At 33.7% G+C, this 17,349-nt stretch overlaps 1 protein-coding gene across 1 annotated transcript; it reads right to left on the bottom strand.

Moving 5' to 3' along the window:
• Positions 1-8,316: 8,316 nt before the first annotated feature.
• On the bottom strand, positions 8,317-10,396 carry LOC143540578 (uncharacterized). The gene is made up of 2 exons (XM_077033598.1): positions 10,003-10,396; positions 8,317-8,453 (listed from the first exon to the last, which is right to left on the bottom strand). The coding sequence occupies exons 1-2, from the start codon at positions 10,394-10,396 to the stop codon at positions 8,317-8,319; spliced, it is 531 nt and encodes a 176-aa protein (XP_076889713.1).
• Between the last annotated feature and the right edge of the window lie 6,953 nt (positions 10,397-17,349).

Genomic DNA, 17,349 nt, shown 5'->3' with positions numbered 1-17,349 from the left:
TTAATAATACGTTGTTTGAATATATTTATAAAAAATAAAAAAAAATTCGCTAGAGCCCCTGCTGGAGCCCCTCCACACCAGGGTCAGGGGCTCCAACGGGGGCTCCAACACCCCCCTTATCCAGTTTCTCTCTCTGCTACACGTCATAATATTATTGGTTGGAACCCCCATTAAAGCCCCCACACCCCTCAGCTTTAACAATATTTTAGTAGATAACTAAATTCTAAGACATGCATTTGCATCATTTTTACTCTATAAATCATGAAAATCAAATTCGATCATCTTATTATTTTACAGGTGATCTATTTAAAACACAACTTAAAGCATTTCCATTATTTCTACTCTACAAATCATGGCAATATTCACCTTCTCGTCCAATCTACGATTTTGGGTACACATAATATTTTTCCTTCGTTAATTATTTTACAGGTGTATATAGAGGAGAGATCTACTTAAAACGCACGCTATAACGCTAATATGAAAAACAAATTTTAACGATGGCCAAAATGTTTTTCCTATCATAATACTTAAATAAAAATCATCTAAAAGTATCAATTGATGCGTTTGTCTTCTATTAACTCAATCTAAATAGTTGATCATTATAAATAAATATAAAAAAAATTAATTTCTTAATTGATATCTCTGAACCAATGTTTTAAAAACTGGTTTTTTACTCGCATCGTATTGGGCTAAAAAATGGTACAACCGGTTGAACCGGGTTATACCTAGGGTTGGGTTGTACTTGAAAGAACCCGTGTTCTCTCACGAACAACTATATGTGGCTTTATCAAGAGTTACAAGCAGATATGGACTAAAGATTTTGATTCTTGATAAACAAAGTATATTAGCTAATACAACCACAAATGTAGTGTACAAGGAAATTTTTGCTTATTTTAAAATTTTTTGTGTAATGTTTGTTTTGTAATTTCTGTAATTTTAATATAACTTGTAGTTGTATTAACAATATATGATAATTGTGTTGTTAATTGTATTTTGGTTAATGTTTAAAGTTTATAATTTTCATCAATTCCCCATGTAATACACGGGACTCAAACAAGTAACTTTCATATATGTGTATTTTGAAAAGTTAGAAAAATGTTAAAATAAAAGGACCCAAAACCTAAGAAGTTTAAAACAGGACAATTGCATATAACGATGGGGGACTCTTTGCATATAACGAGAATGGATGTACCATGGGGGACTAAACACAACTATGTTGATTGTGGGGTGTTTGTTATGAGACACATTGAGACGTTTAAAGGTGAAAATACAAAGGAGTGGATCAGTGAATATGGGAGTGAAGAGGTTGACAAACGTGGACTAGTGTTAAGGAAACAAAAAGCAGAGCTTGAAGATCTTAGACGAAAATATATTGTGAAGCTTTTACTTAGCGATGTGAACGTGTCAAAGGATATGGTTTTAAATGATATGTTAGATTATCAGGGATTGTCTGCAACTACGAAAGAGAACATGGAAAAGACGGCGCCGAAGAGGATCTTGGATCGATTGAATCTAAGTTGAAGTTAATGAACAGTTTGTTTTAACGGGTATGAAATTTGTGAATGTTTTTTATGTTTGGTAAACTTCTTTTGATGAATGTGTTCTAGGCATGATTTAAAACATGACAATTGTACAAATATATATACTAGGTTATTAACTCGTGTATATATTAGTTTAGAATCCGTGTAATGCACAAGATGCTTAAAAGAGATACAATTAAGTTACAAAAATTAAATGATTAAATTTTAAAAACAAACTTATATTTTATCAAATTAAATGGTTTTATAAGTTCAAATTATATTTTTTAAAGGAATATTCATAAGAATACGTGGTGTATTCTCACACAATTTTTTCATAATTATGAAAAAGATCCACTTAGTAATTTTATAAGTTGTAATTATATTTTCTAATAAAATAACAATTTATAACAAAAAATGATAAGATGCTTTATTATAAATGACATAAAAAATATCATGCATAAGATTAGCATGAATAAAATGTGGCATTAGTATATTTTGCCGTATTGTAACCCGACCTGTTTTAGATTTAATAATGCATATATATATACACACACACACACACATACTAGGTTATTTGTGGGTTTCATTATGTGAGCATCTCGTGTATTACACGGGTTTTAAACTAGTATATATATACTAGGTTATCAACAGTGGCGGATCCAGGAATTTTTTTCAGGTGGTGCACAACTTTTAGATGATTCAATTTCATATAATCGGGTATAAAAAATTCCGGGTCGATTTGAGGTTCGGGTCGGTTAGATGGTTCGGGCAAAGTTCATTACATAATAAAAATACAATAATAAATTCCGGGTCCGTTTGAGGTTCGGGTCGGTTAGAAACCAAATTCACACAATTAACCTTACCTCAACAAAAAACATCCACCAACACCACCACTCTTATCTTTCCAACCATTTTAACACCCAACACTAACAACCATGATTTGAAATATACTATTCGTGACCACAAGCCATTAAAACTAAATTTAACAAATAACCTAACAATTAAGTAGTTAGCAATCAAGAACAATTAACAAGTCAAGAACAATTAACATTTAACAAATGAATGCAAACTTACCTTCAAAGTGGGAGGATTCGAGCAATCGAGCTTCGAGGAAGAGTAGAAGACAGGAGGAGAGGAAGGCAGGAGGTTGGAGAACGGCCGGAAAAACTGCGGTGGTGGTCGGGGAACGGCCGACGGGGAAGAGGGGACAGGGGAGATAGCAGGCGCCATTGTGTTTAGTGTCTGTGTGTTTTATTTTTGGACTAATAAAACCCTAAATGGGTTGTGCAGTAGTTAGTAAAAAGGAAGAGTTCAAGAAAAAAAGTTAAAAAATTATATGGAAATCCGGAATCGAACTTGTGACCTTCAAGTTACAAAACCAGCACCTTACCAGCTGGCCAAACGTTTCAAATGTTTTTAAGGTGGTTCCTTCCTAATTTATAAGGTGGTTCCTCTAATGTTTTATATATACAAATACATTATTATTTTGAAACTCGGGTGGTTCCGGGGAACCACCCATTTCTACTATAGATCCGCCCCTGGTTATCAACCCGTTTAAAAGATGACAATTGTACAATTGCATTACACGGGTTCATCAGTTCCCCATACATGACAATCTGAAACAACATAAAATGTATTCTAGGCATGATTTTTAAGACAATTGTATATTTAAAACTTTAGGGTGTTTTAAAGTTCATGTCTAAATACTTGTCATTTAAATAGTTATATACATGTCATCTTGATTGATGGTATGGTAAGATGATTAGGGTGTAAAGTAAAAGGTTTAAGGGTTCAATCTATGTGGCGTGCAACATTTAGTTGTTTAAAAAATAAAAAAATAGTTATATACATGTGTGTTTCCATAATTGCATGTCTTAAAAGAGTCGGCAGGACCAATTTTCTCTATATATGCATATTATTTTGAAATGTTGATTAAGATATATATTACTAAAACTCCATGAGATGATATGGATGATGTTATATATTCCGAAATATCAATGTTATTTTCAAATATATCGCTTTCAAATTAACAAGGGATGTTAGGTAGTTGCTAGCAATGCACAATAATGCTATTATCGGTCCATCTCGTTATCAGTATCTCACCAGTCGCAATCATGGTTGCTATCATAGATTAATCCTACTATCTACATTCATAAGCACGTATCTCGAATTCTTGGACATATGGGAACCAAAGTTAATGTTAGGAGAAAATTACTATTTGCATCTATATGGTTTGAAGGCGGAGTCACATTGAGTCCCTGAAAAAAATTTTGAACTGGTTGAATCCCTGTGGTTCTAAAAGTGACCCGAATGAGTCCCTCAGTCATCTTTTCATCCACAAAAAAGATGAAATTACCAGTATACCCTTTTATAAGATTTGTATGAGTCTCTGTGGTTTGTGTTCATGCTTAGTTTTAGTCCCTCATCGTAAATTTCACTTCAAATTATTAAAAAGCTAATCAAACCAAACTTTATTAAAAAAAACTAATAGAACCGAACTTTATTAAAATAACTAATCGAGCCAAAATTAAAAAAAAAAACTAATCAAACATAACCTTATTAAAATAACTAATTGAGCTAAACTTAATAAAAACTAATTGAATTGAACTTTATTCATCAAACCATTAATCCATCATCAATTTGATCTAAACTTGCTAATGTTGATTGAGGAATCGAGCTTCCATCATTCAACTTCATACGACGGCCCGTTAAAACAACTCTCGTGCCTTTTCAACTGTGGATTACAATTTCGAATTTCAGATTCGTACTACTCCATATGTATACACAATCATCCACTCAAATCACTTCACAGTTCACATTGTTTCTGCATAAACCACTAAAACCAATGCCCCTTTAATCAATCAATCACTATGGCTTTCCACATATAGACATTTTGTGCTTACTAAATTTATGGAGATCCACCAGCATCGGAGTTTGGAAATAGCCGGACACTTCGATTTCGCTATCGACAACGAAGAATCGTTCTTTGAGTTAGCGCTCACTAATTCCGTCGATAATAACGACTACGGTCACGGTTACGATTCTCCTAAAAACGAATCAAGGTCGAGCTTTAGGTTTTCATCACCAGATGAGGTTTATTTGAGCATTAAGATAACCATTTTCTCCCTTGAGTCACAGAGTATGAAAACGCCTTAATCGCCGGTCCGATTTGTTACGATAGCGTTTCAGAATGATAATCATAAGTTGGAATCAGAGTGTTGCTGATCGAGGCCAGTTTGTTTTTTTTCAGAAAAATAGTGTTCGTCACAGTGGTTTTGGTTTGAGGGCGGAGTGTGGTGAAAATACAACTTTGCTCCTCACTTTAACGGTTTTAATAGCGGAAAGATGATCGAGAGACTCGTTCGGGTCACTTTTAGAACCATAGGGATTCAATCAAGTTCAAAATTTTTTTCAGGGACTCAATATGACTCCGCCCTCAAACCACAGGGACGTAAATAGTAATTTTCTCTAATGTTCGAGCTAGTCATATTAACCTAAAACGGAAACCCAAAAAGATGGATTTATGGGTCTCTTTTCCTAACAAAATGTTTAAAAAAAAATGAAAAGGAAAAGAATACTCTATAAAGATGAAATTGAAGAGAGAAATAAATACCCATTCCAACCCGTTTTAGTTAATTAATAAATATCAATAACTCACAGGTTCATGAAGTAAACATAATACTAGGGTAAGGTTATAATAAAAAATATTTTTTTTTTAGAAAAGTTAAGAAATAATCTTATTTATTGATTTTATACTTGGATGGTTGAGATTAGTTTATGAGGAAATTAAAGTGAGAAATAATGGCAAGGGCATAAAAGAAATAGCACATTTGTTGACTATCGCTCCTCAGATGCAATGCACATGTTAATTTTCTCATCATTTTAAAACGTCAATAGCTTTTTTATATAACATTTTTTCTTTTAAAAAAAAAATTACCATAATCACGAGCGTTTTTTTATTTTTAATATGAATAAAGGAATTCCATTGCATTTTTTTGTTATTGGTTAATATAGAAAGTTTGTTTTTTTTTCTTTTTATGTTTCAACGGTCAAATGCACCCCCCCCCCCCAAAGAATTCCCACCCAACGTTCCAATTCAACCCAGGAGAGTCGACTCGCCGCCGCTCACTTGCAAGGGCAGTCGCGTCGGGATGTTGCAGTGTGTGCGGCCTACGTGGCTCACGCCATGCCGTTCGTGGCTCCACTCGCAGGCCACAACGGATGGTCTTACGTGGATCAAGCTTGTTTTAATCAACATGATTTTTTTTATATGATGGGTATTTTAGATGAGGGTAAAGTTAAAATACAAAATACAACAAAAATGAGAAGGGTGAGAAGTAATTTGATTCATTGATCTTAGATTTAGATTGTGGAGATTAATTTAAGAATAAAAATTGATGAGAATGGCATTAAGGTAATAACCACTTATGATTACTTTCTCTCTTCACATGCAAAACACATGTCAATTCCCCCATCATTTTAAAACATTCATAACCTTTTCATACGATATATTTTTAAAAGAAAAATCACCATAATAACAAGCGTTTTTTATCTTTAATATGAATATCATATTGTGATATAAAAATAAAAGAAAATAGTGGATTTTTTTATATTGTGTTATTTGGTTGTTCATTGTATTTTTTAATTGGGTTTTTTTATGCCTTGTGTTATAATTTTTGATTATTGTGTTTTTCAATTGTTACTCATATTAAAGATAAAAATTAAAACAAAGATTACGTCATTGTGTCTTTTTGTTCGTCATTGTGCCTTGTGCTCAACATTTATCTTTCTACTTATCATTATGTTGTAGTCATTATGAAATACTTTAATGGTATTTTGTTCGGGATTGACATGTGCCATTCACTTAATTTGAGAAAATTAGTATTACGTTCATTGTGTATTACGTTCAAGTCATTGTGTAATATGTAGTTTTCATTATGTTTTATGTTTCAGGTCATTGTGTTATATGTATTCACCATTGTTTCTTACGTTTCAAGTTATTGTGTTATATGTATTCATCATGTGTTTTTACGTTTAAGGTTATCGTGTAATTGTGTTTTAGGTATTAAATAATTTGTTGTTATTTTATAATTATATTTACATATTATATTACATAACGGTGGTATTAGTATTTAAAAAAACACAATGATGAGTTGAAAGACACAATGACAAGAAAAAGTCAATAACAAACAAAAAGAAAGACCCAATGATGAAAAAAGACACAATGGTATGCAAAAAGAAACAATGGCGTAATTGTTTTTTTAATTTTTATATAACAAAATGATACTCATACCAAAGATAAAAAGACGTTTGTTGTTATGGTGAATTTTCTTTTTTAAAAAAATATCATATGAAAAAGTTATAGCCGTTTTAAAATGACGGGGAAATTAAAATGTGACTTGCATTTTAAGAGAGAAAATATGTACTATTTTTTTATACCCTTTTTTAATTTAGTCATCACTTGACACACGTGACATGTCAATTAATTATGATTTCTCACACTTCTCATTTTTATTGGCCTTTACAGAATACCTCACCTCTTTTAAGTAAAATCCTAACCAAGGATACTTTGTTCAAGAGGGGATTACCATGAAGTCAATGTTGTGCCATTATATGAAAACTATGAGCAAACTGTTCACTTGTTACTAAGCTCCGAGGTGGACACTTTAGTATGGACACAGATATACTACCGGTGCAAAACTTCTTTGTTAGGAGTCACTTCTCACGAGACGTTCTTCAAATAGTAAAATACGCTTCCTCTACATAAACTAAGAACAAGATTCTACATGTTATCTAACTAAATGCATTAGGGGGTCTTTGGCGTTCAAGAAACGATTAAGTATTCAATAACATGCATTTTTGTCCTTTCAGTAATTTGGAAGAAACTAAAATCTTGAGTTTCCTTTGAATTGTCAATAAGCAATAAGTTTTTTTACATAGATTGGAATGGGATTTCAGTGTTTGATATGTTGTAGTGATTTTAGGGACTAACATCTTGCAAGGCTAATCGTGTTTTGTAATATTGCTTGTAATCAGCAAAGTTCATTAAAATAAAGATCCAGTAGACTCGTACACCAAGCCCATACCTCAAGGAAGACACAAGGAGCATATGCAACAAGGCTTAGACTATGTGTTGAAGAGCTAGTTATCGCGTTACGTTACTATCACGTAGGCAGTGGAGTTTTTAACCTAACTAGCGTGTTGTGGGTTAACTTGACTTAACTAACATTTAAAATAAAAGAAAACAATTAAAAAGTAAATAAATATGTGTGTTTGTGTGTGTGTATAAATATGATTAGTGAGTTTGAAGTGGATCCTATCCACCAAGAGGGTATAACGCTACTATTGACATATCGCATAGGCCAAAAGGGGTTGGGCACCATTATGGTGATTATAGCGTTGTGGAATGGCAGTGTTATTGATGCAGTTTGAAAGCGATCAATGGCTCAAGAAACTCATTATAATCAAAGACGATAAAAGCGAACCAAAGGTTCTAAGAACAAAGTTCTTTTATAATAAACTCAATCAAAAATTGAAAAACTAAATAACATTGAACTCTATTTATACTAAATAACTATCTTACTAAACAAGAAAGATAAATATTAGGTTACCGGAATTTTAAACAAATAATAAAAGATATTAAAAATCTGAATTCAAATAAGGGGATATTCTGCATCACACTTCCCGTCTTCAAAAAAAACCCGTCCTCGAGTTTTGCCTACGATCCAAAGCCACCTGGATCGAAAGGAACATCAACCAGATTCTTATCAACAACCTTTCTAAATAGTTCAACTTCTCAGATTGGCTTGCTTAGCTCTGCACTTGTACCACCTGGGACTATTGGATCACCATTATTTTTTGCAGAAAGCATATCTTTGGTATCGAAAACACCAATCTTTTCCATCAGTTCAAACTTCAGATTTGTACGGGATACTGTAATGTGATTCATAAAATTAAAACATTCCAATCTTAACTGTTGAGATTTTTGGCTCATCCAAGTAAGGTGCAGGACCATCTTTAGCCACTATATCACCACCCTTGACCCCCGTTGCCAACAATGAGCGTTGTTCCAAACGCCGTTAAAAAGAAAAAAAAAATGTATCTTCATGATTTTGATTTTGGAGTGCCATACCTCTTAAAATTCAGCGGTTCTCTCATGATATCCTCGATGTAAAGCTGCGTATTGATTTGCTGCAACTTTGATGATGCTTTTTGGTATCCACTTAAGGGTTTGTACGCTAGGCATGAAAAGTAGTACCTTTTTATATGGAAGAGTGTGACAATGATGATAGATTTTAGTGTTTGGAATCAAATTAGCAAGGGAGACAAGGGTAGTGGGTGTTTGGTTTGAATGCCTAAAAGCTAACAAGGTGGACTCCATTCCTTTTTTCCATTTTTATTTTTAACTTATCATGTGTTTATCGTTTTCTATTATTTTTAATTTTTAACAGCCACACGTATTTTATTAAAACCCAAACTCCACCTGGGAGCGACTAAGGAAAGGTACCACTAGTTCTGACTTCTGAGCCTCTAAGGTGTATGATTATTGTACCTTTGTTTGCTATTAATAAGATTGATTGATAGATTAGCTAATTTAGTTGATGAGCCAAACACGGATCATACTGATCTCATCCGTATTTAAGACATCTAACATAACTTCCTTAAAACAATAGAACATGAAAACACGCCTTGCGCAACTCGTTTATCTATCGTTTAACTAGGTTGTAGTCCAATTATAAACATATAAAACTAGTTGTACATAGGTTAAAAAGATCTTTAACATTTTTTAACTTTTAATATTAGAAAAATGGGTAGAACAACCCAGTTACAACTCATAACTCGTTACTCACATAAGTTAGACATGTTAACGCAAACATGACATATTTATCAAACGAGTTAAGTTATATACGTATTAGATTAGTGCTTTGTTCTATACCGATGATGTGAATTATGACTGTGCAATCCCGTGTATACATTAATTAATTCTATCTAGTTATCTACGTCTAAACATTTAAAAGACCACCATGCTCATGGCTAGCTGTTAGAGATATCGAATTTAATCGTGATAGATATTCTCAAGTGATTCAAGCTCACAAAATTAAATCTTTGTAAACCATACTCAAGGTTTCACTATAATGAGTCTAATCTATCGATAAGGATTGATTCGACGCATAAATCCGTTGGTGATGATTATATTAGGTAGCTATGAATATAACTTTGTTAGATGAAACATCAGTTTCATTACAGGAATATAAACATAACTCGAAAACGAAAGAAAATCAAACCTAATTAATGAAATTAGGGTTTGCAATTATCAATAGAATTTTCAAAATAAAATAAAAGAATGATTTAGTAATTATAGAAATAAAATTAATAAGATGATATAATTTGATTAATTGAAATATGAACTAATTATATATAATGACGATGACTAATTAATATCGAAATGTTTGCCTGCAAGCATGACAAGTAATCTCCATACAACTCGAATCAATCCGACGAGTCGCTCTTTCCTTCATCTTCTCCACTCGCGCAACGTCCTCACGTGCACGCTTCCACATGTGGCGTGCACGTGAGAATTCTGATTGCGCGAGTTCCATTTCTCGCTTAGTCATCTCCTTCACACGCTCCGCGTATGCTTTCTCCATTGCCGCTATCCGTACTTGATCCGCCGCTTGCCATTTCACTGCCTCAATCCGTCCGTTTTCAGAATCCGCCGGCCGGAGACTAATCGATAGCTGCAAGTCGAGCGATGGAGCGTTATCCGATCGGTATCGAAGCGAATCGGACGGCCACGGAGAGTCACGTGAGTATTTTCCGACTGCGTACGGCGGCGTAGGGAGGAGCTGCAGTTCTTTGTGATCATCATCTTCCATTGTTAGAGAGAGAAACTTAAAATGAAAATTGTAAGTGTGTGACAATGAAGGTGGCAAATGGGGTTTTGGTCTTTATAAACCCTTTTTTCTGATAGGTGAAATTACGAAAGTACCCCTAGTGGCCATGCAAATTGCAAAATGACAGCCGACTAATAATTGGGATTGACGGATGTGCCCTTGATGAGGGTGGGTGTTGGAAGGGTATTTTGGTCAAATTGGGTGAGAGGGTAAATGTCCGTTGTACTGGGATAGGGTTGAAGAAACGGATCGCGTTATTTGGCAATAAGTGGTTTGTTATGCTTACTTTAATGATACTTTAGTTACAAGAAAGGAATTGTCTTCTAATTTGATTTAATCTTATGTTTATTTGTCTATATTCTTAAAAAACAAGCTAAACCAAGTATGAAGGTACCTTTAGACAGGATTTGGATTATATAGAATAAGAATAATGAAACAAACTTGGTAAGATGCATATTATTGATTAGCTATGTGATGATATATTGAAAATAAAGAATAGTTAATCAAATTATATCATTCGTTATTATAGAGGTAATTAAAATAAACTCGAAGTAATATACTTTATTCAAAACTTTCTTCAGTCAGAGTGGGAGAAAGTTAAAAGCTCACAATGAATATAGGAAGAGCATACTAGTTTTTAAAAACAAAAAAGAATAAAGAACAAATGCTTTTATTGACTTTCTTGTGCCGACTGGTTTCTTTCCTTGTCTTTGAATGTAATCAGTTCATTTTTAGCTTCAACCATCAGCTTTCACGTTCTCATTTTCTTTTCGCTTCAGCATCTGCAACTCTAAGCAGATTTGATCTTGATCTACCTGTCCATGTATAGCTGCACACAACTTAGAACGATAAGATTCGTTCACAGACCCTCTTGAGGTCAAGAAGATATCGTTCATAGGCCCTCCCAATTTCAGTCCCTCGACTTGTAAATGATTTGTTTAAGTTCTAGATTTCCAACGAACTTTGCATGAACGACCTTGACAACAAAACACATGATTTTGAATTAAACAAAGTTTAACAAAATATGTACGAACATAATACAAATTTAAAATCTTTTTGGTATTTTCATATATTTTAAATATAACAAAAATATATACATAACATTTTGAAGTTGAAACTAAAATAAAACAAAATCAAAATAAAAAATAAAAGATAGGAGTAAAGATGAAATTAATATTATATATTAATAATATTTACAGAATTTTCTAACGATTTTAATATTTTTGTGAGAAAGATCACAACATGGAATCATATTGATTTGCAAAGCTCTAGATCGCGTTTTCATTTTGATATTATTATGTCACAATTTCATCACCGACTGTAGATATCGTCAATTTGTTTAACCTGACAAGTGTTTTGATGCCAAAGTGATACGTTTAAAGTACAATTAGGCACGGTGCTTATGTGGTCCCCACTTAATCAGACATGTTACTGATTTCATCATATCTCGGGCTTACTTTGTGTTGACATATCACCTCAACTTGACTTAAACCTTTCTTATTTGATCACAGTACTCTTATTAACATACTTGACACTTTATGCTTTATTTTTTACACACTCGACTCAATCTAGAAAGATTAAAAGAAAGTAGAAGATTCAGAGCCTTAACAATCAGGTATTGTATGACTACAAACAGAGAAAGTCCAAGGCTTGAATCAAAATAAATGAAGAAATAAAACAGAAGTTAAAATCCTAAGATATACTCTTTTTCTTGATTTTTCTTTTGTTTTTCTGTTTTCTGTTTTCTTTTTCTTTTCTTGACTCAAAGAAAAATTAAAAATTGACACATATTTCTTAAGACAACTGTGATCAAGTAAAGAGAGGTTTGGGTATGACATGTATAATTATATTTCTGCCTTCATGAATATGACTTCACGGAATCATGCAACCGCTTCATAATTGTATATCCACTAGTACCGGCAGAAATTTAGATTTATAACACCCGACACTTGTTTGTTTGTCAAGCCTATCTACACATCTGTGAGTGATTTTGTAGACTTTTGATCTACTCTTTTCATGCGCTAGGATCATTGCATATCAATGTACTATCATTTTCCAATTGTCGGATCAATTTCTCAAAATTTGAAAATTTTAATTATCCGACTCCCTCTAAGCAGGAGCTCCTTCTAAACGGGACAATTCCTTTTAGATTTTCTTAAAAGTAATATAAAATCTTTTTGGTAAATCTAATGATTTGTTTTTGCTTTTCTTAAGATGAATTGAAAATCTTTTTGGTAAGTTAAACTTAACTCATTTTCTCCCTTTAAAATTGTGACATATTTGAAAAATATTTATAATTTTAAAACAAAAAGATTGATAGGTTGTTTTAATCAAAATTGATCATGCAGAGCGATTCGACCAGAAATTCAAATCGGGCATGATCAATGGCTTTAGTGAAAAGGTCAGCAAAGTTGTTGTCAGATAGACTATCTTAAGCATGCATTATCACATTGTATAACAAAGTTGAAGAGATTCAAACCAAGATCCAACAACTGATGATGGATCAATCACTTGAGAGAAGCAGTTGGACGAGGTTGGTTTGACAAACGCTCGAAAAGTTGTTGTTGAACCATTTAAACAAGGCTTCCCTTCCATGAAATTTGTCCTCCCATGTCGCTTATAAAAGACTTGAATCCGCCATCAAATGGTTTAGCATCAAATAGCAAGGGTTCGTCTCCCATCATATGCCGGGTGCAATCACTATCTAAGTACCTAATACTATTGATAGTCCTCCTTGATTGGCCCTGCATGCACTAAGCATTCAAATAGATATGGGTTTCTGGGATACTTTCTTCCCAGGAAGGTCAACCGTAAATCGACCAAACTTAATTTTATTTCCTGAAAACCATTTATTTCTTGTAGGTCCTCTAGATGGATCTCAAGACTTGACTCGGATCAATCCGTGTTGTTGGTTAGCGGAAATCACTAACGACAATCGGATCTTAGTTTTGTTTAGTTTATTTGCTTGAAGATAAGAGAGAAGAAGAAGTTAGAGAGAAACTTTTTTATTTTCAAAGGAGTTGTGAAAAGGGTTGTTGGAGTTTGAGTTCTTATGAAGAATTGAGTAAAGTGACCCTTATATAGGGTCCCTATTTCTCCAAAGTTTACAAAATAAACGTACCGAGTACGTACTACACCGACCAAAAGCAAACCATAAAGACATACACAATCCGTATAACAATATATAAAATTGACCCTACAGAAACAAAGTCGTCTCATTGGGGGGGGGGGGGGTTGACAGTGGGTGAAGAGTGTCGATGATAAACAAATATCTGGCGCCAATACAACGGTTGAGGGAAAGAAGAGGGCTGGAACCATATATAATTACAAATGGAATACAATGAAGTATATTCTTATGAAGAAAAACTAATCAGAATAGAAAACTTATTTCCGACTCATTAGCTTATAATCAAACAAACAGTAGCTAGAGAAGTGTCATGATTTAAGTGGTCGGGCAGTCTGGCTTGATCTTATTTTCAAAATATTAGTTTTTGTATTATTGTGTATGATACATCGTAGCACAAGAAATAGTGAATCAAGAAGCGTATGCATTTCAAATGTTTTTGTCGAGTACGTGTCATATATGTTTTGTTTGTTTGTAATGTTTTTTTCCTATCATTTTTATCCTCCACAAGAGAAGCATTTTTGTACAATTAATAATCATGACCGGATATATATCATTTAAAAAGATTGTGCCCAAATGAATATAACTATACATTCCGGTTTTGATCAATAATCAAAAAATTTTCCATAAAATGTGATATATGGCAACTACTCAATTAGTATCCCTTCTTACACTTGCAATCAACAACACCAATTCTCATTATGCAATTAACCCTTTTAAAGTATAGGTTAATTTCAAATTTATGTTCAAGCTTTCTGGCAGTTTTATGTCATTCAACGGTAGTCCACTCGATCTTTCAGCTCCACCACCAACACTATGTTTTGTTCAAAAGCGATCCTAATATGAATTGTACATTTTTTTTTCTTCTTGTAAAGGGTTCCCCTCTTTTGTGGTAACTAAATTGAAGCGATCGACTAATTTTTCTTTGTTATGATGGTCCTTGACTCTTTGGTTGAATTCTTCACAATTTACTAAGGAATTTTAAATTCTTTTACTTTAAGAAATTTAAGAGAATTATTCCAATTCTAATTTCAATTTATTTTCCAACCAAATATACTGTCTCATAATAAAGACCTATTCAAAGTTTGACCAAACTTGTACACTGTAGATTTCTACTCCATTGAATTAATCCAGCAAATCCCAACAAACCAAATGCTCCTTACATATATATTCTATTTTCGGGTTCAATAGAACCTTGGCAACTTTCCAACGACCCTTATCAACCGACAACCGTGGTTTTGTTTAAGTCAATAAAGTTTGCCGCTGCACCTTGCATGTTTGCACCTCTAAATTACATCTTGTTTTCTTAATGTATATTTGGATTTCGATTTGGATTTTTAGATGTTATTCTTTTATTTGAGATAGAGAAACAACACGTATGTTATATTTTTACAATATTTTGTGAAAATTATGATGATTTTAAGTTTTAAATATACTAGAAGTTTGGTATATGAATCTTCCTTTATTTTCCAATGTAGCAGCCCACTTTTGGTATCAATGTATCATAGTACTTTTGACAACTGAAACTTCGTATATACGTCAACCTGGATGATGGAATATACAATGTCGATTAAATATTTAAATCATAAATATTTGATTTTATACCGTTCATTTATTTATTGATTAACAACTAGACTTTACTAATTGAAGTCTAATTGGTCCAGATAGCTCTATGGTTTTTCTTATGGGAGGTTGTGAGTTCAAGTCTCGCATGTAACATTTTGTTCTAGGTTGAGTCAGAGGGTGTTCCCAATTATTGGTTTACTCCTTAATAGGTGGACCGGTTCATCACGTGCTGATCCCTGGTGTCCAGACCTTCATCGTTAAAATAATGTAGTAAACAATTAAGTTTGTGTTCATATACATTAAAAAACTGAACCGATGAACATTCATTTAAATAAAGGTGACAATTAGTGAAAACATAGAAATGTCTTTATTTGTGGGGCTTGAATTGTCGGGTCGGGCCTTTTGCAAGCAAAAAAGCGATAGTCATCGTTGTGATCAGTGGCTTGGCACGTGGGTTGCCATATGGTGATGATGGATTCGGGTCGAAATATGAATCCCCACTTGGGTCAGGTAGATGTGGACCCCACCCGAGCTTTTTTATAGATCCAACATCATATGTGCTGAAAGATCTCCTAACACGTGCACTACCCATGCCTCTTTCTTTCAACTTTGCATTATACAGAGAACATTTTCAGTACCACTTTAGATTGTACCAATATTGAATTCGGTGCCGATTTAATACCATCGCTGGTACTGAATCGTTATCAAATTTTAAGTTTTCGGTATCGGTATAGTATCGGTACAGTTCGGTATAGTACCGATAATTTTCGAATTTTACACAAAATACCAGTACCGAATTGAACCGATACCGATACTGTATCGGTACCAATACCGATACCAAATATTTGGGATCTTTGAGATTGGGATTTTCATAATCGGTATCAGTTGATACTAATACCATCTTGTACTCATCCCAACTTTGCATAGTGCTTTCTTTCAATTGATTAATAGACTATAAAAATTGCATTTTACATTTTTGCTTTCAAAGGCAATTTGGATTACTGACGGACCACTGATTCATCTGATCATTTCGTAAATTAATCCCCAACTGAAGACCATCTTCAGAAGAAAACTCATTATAGGTAAGAAAACCTTTTAGTCCACCCTGAAATCTTTTATTTTTTGTTCTTTTAGTTAAATGTGGGATTTACACCAAGACTCCCCTTATGGGATAAGCAGATCATTGACATAATGTAAAATAAATTTTACATAACCAACGTTATATATATATATATATTTTTGGAAAGACCAATATATTAAAAAATGAAAAACGATAACTTGCAAGTAACAACTAACAAGAGCCTTTACAAATGAGACTATGTGGTGTGGTTGAAGCCACTATCAAGATTCATGCTATCATATTGTGTCACATGGCACTGACTGAACCTAAACATTCACCCCTTGTCGTTCGCGCCACAGTTCGCTTGAGCCCGTTGTGGTCCGCTAGCCATTCGCGCCACCGACCCCTTCACTTTTTTGCCTATCGCAGCCACTAGCCTGCTTGCAGAGGCCGTTCGCAGTAGCTGCTAAATCCAGGTACGTGGCTTGGCTAGTTCGCGGTTGTGTTCACTGCTCACAATACAGAGCCTAAGAAACAACTAGACAAGAGGAAACAAAACACAAGCAACCAAGCAATTACAATGGAAAGTTAACAAAGTCGAATTTGCACCAATCTTCCCAATCGACACACGATTTTCAACTCCTATTTGTTACTGGTAAGAAAGAGGTTGCTCTGATATCAATCACCACTCTCTCCGCCAAGACCGAAATCTTTTAAAAGATTTTGTTGTTACTCGTTCTCCAAATAATCCAACACTGTCATCATAGATATAGCTTGTATTAACAAGCATTCCTCCCTCTTCCTTTTTGACCTTACCGGATAGTCTAGCAAGTCTTTCACCGAATCAAAGTTGGACAAAGCCGGTACCTTGGCCCATTTGTAAATTAATGACCATATCCACTTGGCAACTCGACAATGTAGTGCTCCGATGATTCCAAGAATAGACCACAAAGTTCATAAATGTCATCACCAACATTTATACCTAGATACAATGAGGCTTTTTTTTAGAGATTCTATCAAGTAATAATCTTCATATGAAACAATTAACCGTGATCGGAACCGAATTCAACCAAAAGTTCATCTCGATCACCAGATGCTTTATGTTATCCACCTCCCACCTTAAGCTTTTGACAATGAAAATATCTTCCTTACCCTTCATGTCATTTCACAGCCAATTATTTAGGC

The sequence above is a fragment of the Bidens hawaiensis genome, unplaced genomic scaffold (genome assembly GCF_021521415.1).
Source record: "Bidens hawaiensis isolate Kalapana, Puna unplaced genomic scaffold, B.hawaiensis_p1.1 tig00012283_1, whole genome shotgun sequence".
Classification (NCBI taxonomy): domain Eukaryota; kingdom Viridiplantae; phylum Streptophyta; class Magnoliopsida; order Asterales; family Asteraceae; genus Bidens; species Bidens hawaiensis.
The sequence above is the reverse complement of the archived record's forward strand: the minus strand, read 5'-3'. Positions and strand labels throughout refer to the sequence as shown.

Excerpts from the sequence above, each read along its gene's own strand:
- LOC143540578 (XM_077033598.1), bottom strand. The coding sequence starts at position 10,396 with ATGGAAGATGATGATCACAAAGAACTGCAGCTCCTCCCTACGCCGCCG. Across the intron at positions 8,454-10,002 it reads TCGTCGGATTGATTCGAGTT|TATCCCGTACAAATCTGAAG; the intron begins GTATGGAGATTA and ends ATCACATTACAG.